The following is a 7928-nucleotide window of genomic DNA, read 5'->3' on the forward strand; positions in this document are numbered from 1 at the left end:
CTTCGTATGTATAACACGAATTCTGACCCTTCGTATGTATAACACGAATTCTGACCCTTCGTATGTATAACACGAATTCTGGCTCTTCATATGTATAACACGAATTCTGGCCCTTTGTATGTATAACACGAATTCTGACTCTCTTTCCGTTTACTACATCGATTCCGTCTTTTTTTTCTGTGTTTAATAAAAAAATCGCGTCAACATACTACATCTCCTTTTTATTCATTTCGGAAAAAATGGGTTCAAGCCACGGTTAAAAAATAAACCAGTTTGAAAATTAATACAGTCTGGATGCTCCTGCATGCTAAAATAGAAAAACGATATATCATTTTTAGAATTGAGTCAAAAATAATTATAAGCCCCCAAATATTTTCTATTTGTCTAAATGACAGTTTTGTGTGCTCGGAGCTAGTTACTGGATATAAAGTACCCGTGTTGCACGCCCTTGAGAGAACGCCCTGTAGTAACCCGCAAACGCGACGCAGGTCTCATAATAAATCAATGCAAAATATGCTTCTACCACAGAAATATGTTTTCTGTGTATTGCATTCTTTGTGAAATCGATGAGAAACCTTGGCCTACATATGCACCAAGTTTTATAAGAAGATAAACATCGTTCATTTACAACAACAATCGAAGCTATACGAGAAAAGAATGCAACAATTGATCACATTGATTCTCAAGAAATGGCGCTGTGATTTGTAGTGATAAGAGACGATAGATTCGGCGGTCGTTGTCGTGTTTTTTAGGACTAAGTGGTTGTGTTTGTAAAATGACGGCAATTGAGGAACAAGACTCCTACATGAGATAAGCAAGTACAATATATTTCACCCCGATACCAGATGTCTTCAGAAACCTACACAATGCGATGACTATAAGTTACGGAGACCCGTTGGGGACATGCTAATGTATATTTGTTAGTATCTCTTGCGCAGGATTTAATATCTCGTATTCTTGAGGTTATATTTCGTGTGGACAAGATAATTATGTCGTACGCATAAGTTAAAGGGGCTGGTCGGGGGAAAACATGTCATATTTGCTAAAATGGCATACACATGTTTAAAATACCTTCTTATGAAATATACCGATACAAATTTAGCTGAAATTCACTCCCGAAGAGTAAAAATTACAATTATATTAAAGAAATCCTAAATCGTCACCTAACAGTCTAAAACTCTCAATTGCCCCAGATCAGTGATGTAATTTTACAGCACGCGCGTCATCAACAAGGCCAAATGTAAACATCGCGGCGAAAGAAAAAGATGCATGCAAAAGCCATCACAGGCACGAGGTATCAATACCGTTATATATAACAACAACATATAGGTAGGAATACTACACTTGCATCATACACGACCTTTGAAAATAATTATTTACGTATAGTATTGCTGTTGAGTCCGACATGGCACATGACGGCGTGCTATTGTTGTTATCTTCACTGCCTCACTTTCGAAACAACCACGTGACATATATAAATAGATCTGCGCTAAATTTACGCGGGACTTCCCCGAGGAAGGCCAGAGAACGCATTTAGACCCATCATTTTGTATTTTTTTCCCCGACCAGCCCCTTTAATTTTGTCGTGTGCAAGAGTTAATTTCACCGTTCGCACGAGCTAAACACGCGTACGGTAAACAGGAATATGGAGACTCAACAAAACAGCTCTTTCAGACAACTCGTACACATGAGACAGTACCAGCCTGTTCCCAAAGGAGCTCCATAGTGATTGACGCAATGATTGAGGCGCTCGAAAATACTCTACATATAAACATCAATAACGAACGGTGCGCTCTGTATTACTCTATACAAAAACATTTATTTCAACTCAGATACAGCGTGCAATCGATCACCCCCAGAAAGATAATTTTTCATCTGTTCAAGTGGCGAATTTACACTCTAATGTAGCATTTTTGTGAACTTAATTGGACAGAGTTATCGATTTGTGTAGACCTCCCCGGCAGAGGGCGCTTCAGGTTAAACTTCCGTATAGTCAAGCGAAGTAAAAATTCGTGTAAACTTGGGTCGTCTACATTCAAAATTCAAACAGCTATATAATCACACTCCTTAGGGTACGCCTTTTTTATCATCGCCCTATAACCATATCAGGTATTAAATAATAACTTTAAAGCTAGACACAGGGTCGCTTAAATCGATAGTTGAACGAAATAAATGATACTCTTTCGTTTGATAGCTTAGCATGATAGCACTGATTAAGTAACTTTTACACTCAAAGCCAGTTTGGCGTTTAATCAATCATACAGTACATGTTCATGTTATCTCCAGCAGACAAGTACTGCTGATACACGGGGAGACGAATCTGGGCCGCATGGCGCGGTACCACACCAGGGTCCTGAACAGGTTGGCCATTTTTCAAACGCTACGGGGCCGCTTTTTTTGCGAGCATTATTTCGGTTGAGCCGTTACAGACCGTGTAGGGGTTCCCTCCGCTTAATTGGGATACCCCTATCTCTGCTCGTCATTTGACGCTGACATATTATTTCAATTTGTATATCTAGAATGTTAATTTGGTTTAAGATACAGGATTGGTTTAAGCGTTCTCCAAATAGTCGTAAACCACGTTTTTGTTTGTACGTTATTTTTTTGTGTAAAACATTTTACGCACGGGAATGAAATTAATACTCTCTGTGACAACCACCAGTCAAAATAACTTACTGATGTCTCTTAGCATGCAAGAACGCCTGTTGACTAGACTATTGTGTAACTCATTGATGTATCTTAACATGCGGTAAGAGTTGTTCAGTAGACTGTCGTGTAACTCACTGGTGTCTCTTAACATGCAATAAAGGCAGTAAAACTTAAATAGTTTTTGTATTACATTATAAATAAATTCCTGAAACCAATTAGCGTGCTGTTCCGAATCTAATTTCTTATTTAGAAAGGCATTTTGGAATGCTGTCACGTGGAGACTGATAGACTAGAGAAATGATGCGTGCCGGACATTCAGCTACCATTGGTTTTATTACATTTCTGATTTTTAGCGGACATAATTATGACTTAACTCTTAACAACGAACGCGCCACATTAGTGCTCCCCATATAGATGAAGTTATGTGGGTCATTCCCGTGAAATGTCATAGATTTTCCAGCCTCTAAATGTCCTTCGTGGTTTCATCTTACAAACGTCAAAATTAACGTTGTTTGTTTATATCGATTTCGTGGCTATCGAGTGCTACATTGTTCCTATCTCGTCTGGGAAGTACGAAAATACCCTACATAATTAATTATTACCGTGCAATACCGGCTCGGAATCAATACAGTGTTCTATGACTTTGATTAGAAACAAAAATAACAACGAATTATCATCAACCTATTACCTGGATCCGGTTTTAACGAGAAATTATGGTCTGAAAGTGAGTCAATCTTACCAGATATGACAGTGACCCAATCTTACCAGATATTATATTGAGTCAATGTTTCCAGATATTATAATGAGTCAATTTTACCAGATATTATAATGAGTCAATCTTACCAGATATGACAGTGACCCAATCTTACCAAATATTATATTGAGTCAATCTTACCAGATATTATAATGAGTCAATCTTACCAGATATGATAGTGGTTCAATTTAACAAGATATGACTATGAGTCAATCTAACGGTTATGACAGTGAGTCAATCCTACCAGATAAGACAGTGTGTCAATCTCACTAGAGTTGACAATGAGTCAATCTATCTGAAGATGTAACAGTGAGTCAATCTTTTCAGATATGACAGTGAGTCAACCTAACAAGATGTGAAAATGAGTCAATCTTTAAAGATGTGACAGTGAGATGTCAATCCTATCGAACGTGACAGTGAGTCAATCTTACCAGAAGTGAAATTGAGTCAATTTTACCAGATATGACAGTAAGTTAATCTGACCAGATGTGAGAGTGACTAAATCTTACCGAAAATGACAGTGACTCCTTCTCCCAAGATATGACATTGAGTTAATCTTACCAGATGTGAAATTAAGTCAATTATACCAGATGTGACAGTGAGTCAATCTTACCAGACGTGACAGTGACTCAATTGTACTAGATATGACAGATATGACAGATATGAGTTACGAAATCTCAAATGCTCCTTGCTGTCAGTAAGAGTTACTCTAACCAAAACTGATAGTGTGTGAATCTTATCAAATCTGACAACATGTCAATCATAAAAAATCCGATGGTGAGTAAAGCTTAAGAAATCTGCATTTTCTTTATCTTGAAATTACTCCTATGAGAGTAAATCTGATCAAATCGGATGGTGAAAATAACAAATCCAGGGTAAATATCTCCGTTTTAGTGTTACGCATTGTGGAATACGGTGCATTGTAACAGATACAAATGTCTGGTACAGAACATCAGACTGAGAATACCCGGTACAATGTAACACACAGAGCATTTCCGGTACAATGTAACACACAGAGCATTTCCGGTGCAATGTAACTGACAGAGCATTTCCGGTACAATGTAACTGACAGAGCATTTCCGGTACAATGTAACAGACAGAGCATTTCCGGTGCAATTTCCGGTGCAATGTAACAGACAGAGCATTTCCGGTACAATGTAACAGACAGAGCATTTCCTGTACAACATAACAGACAGAGCATTTCCGGTACAATTAACCGGTTGAAGTGTTTCCGGTGAATAAACAGATATAAGATATCAGGTGTACGGTGCTATGGCAGGTATTACCAGTGAAAACATAGGAGAATTCATTTTCAAGGGTAAGCACTTCCGGTACCAAGTATCTATGGTAACATTTCCGGTAAAATGCAGGGTTCAGGCATCGGTCAAGAAATGTTAACACAAAGAGGCTTAAAAGTCATTATACCAATTATATGATAGCGGATAACAATTTTATTCTACCTTCCGTTTCATATAAAATAACTGTTCCGTTTTTTATAAAAACCCGATAACTCTGCCTACCATGCAACGTCACATTACAATTACTCCCAGTATACTATCAGTCTGCTAGGTTTGGCTACCGGAAAGTCAACGACCCCGGCTCTGTGAACAAAATCTCATTACATAAACCAGTAATGCAATGATGTGATTTGTAAGTTGCAATTTCTCAATTAGTATCGAAATTGTCAGAGTTGATTTCGTGACGCATCTAAAGCACAGGGACCTGATCATTTGTAACAACTAGATTTTGACCTAAACTAAGGTGTTCAGTGTAATTCTACATGTTTTAGGGGTTTAGATCGACTTTCGGTAAAACTGACATCCCCGATGATCATATATACGAGAAGGGCGGAAAGCTCCCGATGTCCAAAAGCCGACCCCACCTAACTTTCTTGCATTAAAAACAACATTTCTAGTTGATCTACGGAAAAATGCTTAGTTCCGTTGGAAAGATGGGTCATTAAAAGCAAAAATATGCACGTAAATGTATTCCCCTTCCGCGCACATCATCTCCGTTTCCTCCAAAAACAATCGCCATTTCAGAGTCTCAAAGTTTTCGCAGTGATCGTGCCACTTTTTTGAATATTAATAAGGTTGAGGTCAGCCCTTGCCGAGACCCGTGGTGTGATTGGCTGGAAGCGAAGCCATTTTTTTGCTAAACCAACCAACACAGCATGCTTCGGCACGCGCTGACCTCACCCTCATTAATATTCAAAAAATGTATTTGTTCAGGCCCAACTATGTTTAAGTTAACGGAAGTTAAAGGGAGGTAAAAGCAGGATCCTTAAATGTATTATTAGTGTATGTAAGTTACGTGCCTCCCTCCCGCTGTGAAGAGTTATCAATTTCTGTGTTTTCTCTTTGTAGGTCAACAAGGATATAAATATCATTGGTATAACAGTGGCTGGTAACTTATCAGTATGTCCCCGGAATGTAGACGATTCGGCAATGAATGCAAAAATGCAAATCAAATATCATCAGTGTAGGCCATTTCGATCATAACTTCCTTAATATGGCCTGTAGGGACTCAATTTATGACCACTGGTCATCTGTCCTGTTTGATTATCCATCCATTAATCCTTGACTAATGTCCATCTAAAAGTTACGTATAATATTACCAATCGATTTGACTGAAGTACTTACCACTCTAAGAAGGATGATGTTTTCACGAACAGCCCCGAGGCAGCCCGGGAATGCCACGATGAATGTTATGGCTCCTAGTATAAGGATAATGACCGACGGGTCCAGAACGAAGTCGACAGCGTCCGCAATTATCCCACCATCATCCAATAAGCTCCATAGTCCGACTCCCACAGCGACTAGTCCCGCCACCTACCGTGCAAAGGTAAATACAAGTTCATCAGTGACTTTGGACGTCAATATGTTTCCAATTAAATGAGGCCGTAAACATGCAGGTCTAGTCTAATTTAAATTATATCCTAATTGACGTTCCTCTACGATATATAAGCATCCGGTAGTCTGGCTCACAATGTCTTCGGGTAAACAATAGTTTCAATACAAAGGACCAATAAAAATCGTTTTTATTCGGCACCTCTGCAACGGGGTGACTTTGTAACAAACAATAAAAGTCTTCTCTTTTGCTTTGCCAATAGTATTTCTCTTTTCTAAGGGTTTGATAGCTGCCGTGTGTGAAAATTACCATGTGTTGAAATCTGCCGAGTTGATTCAAATTACCATGTGTTAGAATCTGCCGAGTTGATTCAAATTACCATGTGTTAGAATCTGCCGAGTTGATTCAGATTACTGTAAGTATTTAGAAAGCTAGCGAACGTAGCTGTATTTATGATTTGACAGAGGCTCTTTCGACGATTCACAATGATTTCACCCCAATACCAACACAGCTACATCAAGTTCTTATGTGAGAGGTTTTCCAGTGTTCTAGAAATTAGGTCATAATTAATTATTTTTTTAGGTTTTAATTTGATTGTATGTAATCGGTGAAGTATTAATTCAATGAAAAACCAATCAAGTTCATTATCGATATAATTCTAAACCTTAAAATAAGTATTCGGTCCTTGCATGTACTGTACCCTTGTGATGGCCTTGTAGGTTTGAGAAACAGAAATGAATCGATATTACTGAGGAAGTCGACAACCGGGATTACCCCAATGTGTGAAGGGACACACTCTTGATGTGTCTCGCCACTAATGCCACAATACTTTTGAAGCATGTCTCGCGACAAAGTTAACTTGACGAAGGTAAACCGAGAGAGATTCCGAAGGGTCGGAGGTCTGTTTTTTAATGTGTTTCTTAGTATAAGTTCGATTTATTTCCCCATTAATTTGCGTAGAGGGGATAAAGCTGTCAACACTACACAGTTTGTGTATTGCAGAGATTGTCGGGGTGAGCCTCACACGGAGCAAACATCCCTGATCACGTGACTAGAGGTCGGGATCAACGATACTTTCCATTGAAGGACTAATCCAAAAAATAGGATGTCATGCAGATTTTGATATTTTTTACGATGAACAGGATATCGAGAAAAAAGATAATATTTAAATGACCGCGACGAGGAAAGTTTCGCATTAGCAATGGTCCTGAAATTTTTATATGATACGATAATTTAATTTTTATAATATGAAACATTTATAATCTATGTATATGTGTAATATCTCTTGGGGATATTTTCGCGCTAATTTACTCAACGCAAAAGCGAAGGCATTTACACACCGCGACAATTTCCAGTGTAACAGAATATTTTGTCCAAAAGGTTTATACGCGATATGCCATGTTTGAAATACTTAGTGCGGAAGCGAATAAAAGCTATTGATTATACCATAGGGAGTCATGTCAGTGGTAAATCAACTCCCTGGTGCTTACGTTACTCAAGTCATTAATCATTTTTTTCCAATCAACCTACATTTACTTGAGTTACTGGGATTTGTCCAGTAAACCTACAGGGGAGTGGAGTTCTCAATATAGGGTATAAATCTCCGTGATTTGTAGGGAAGCATAGGATAAATAACGCTGTCAAGGGTGACGGGTGGGGAGGGGGGAGGGGAGGG

The 7928-nt window shown here is 38.5% G+C and overlaps 1 protein-coding gene across 1 annotated transcript in view; it reads right to left on the bottom strand.

Annotated features, from left to right (window-relative positions):
- Positions 1-7928, bottom strand: part of LOC110462260 (tetraspanin-33-like) — a 68365-nt gene that overhangs the window by 36167 nt on the left and 24270 nt on the right. Inside the window, exon 3 of the mRNA XM_021516162.1 lies at positions 6046-6234. Within this exon, the coding sequence (XP_021371837.1) occupies positions 6046-6234 (189 nt within the window). The remainder of the gene's footprint in view (positions 1-6045; positions 6235-7928) is intronic.

The sequence above is a fragment of the Mizuhopecten yessoensis genome, unplaced genomic scaffold, assembly GCF_002113885.1.
Source record: "Mizuhopecten yessoensis strain PY_sf001 unplaced genomic scaffold, ASM211388v2 scaffold1429, whole genome shotgun sequence".
Taxonomy (NCBI): domain Eukaryota; kingdom Metazoa; phylum Mollusca; class Bivalvia; order Pectinida; family Pectinidae; genus Mizuhopecten; species Mizuhopecten yessoensis.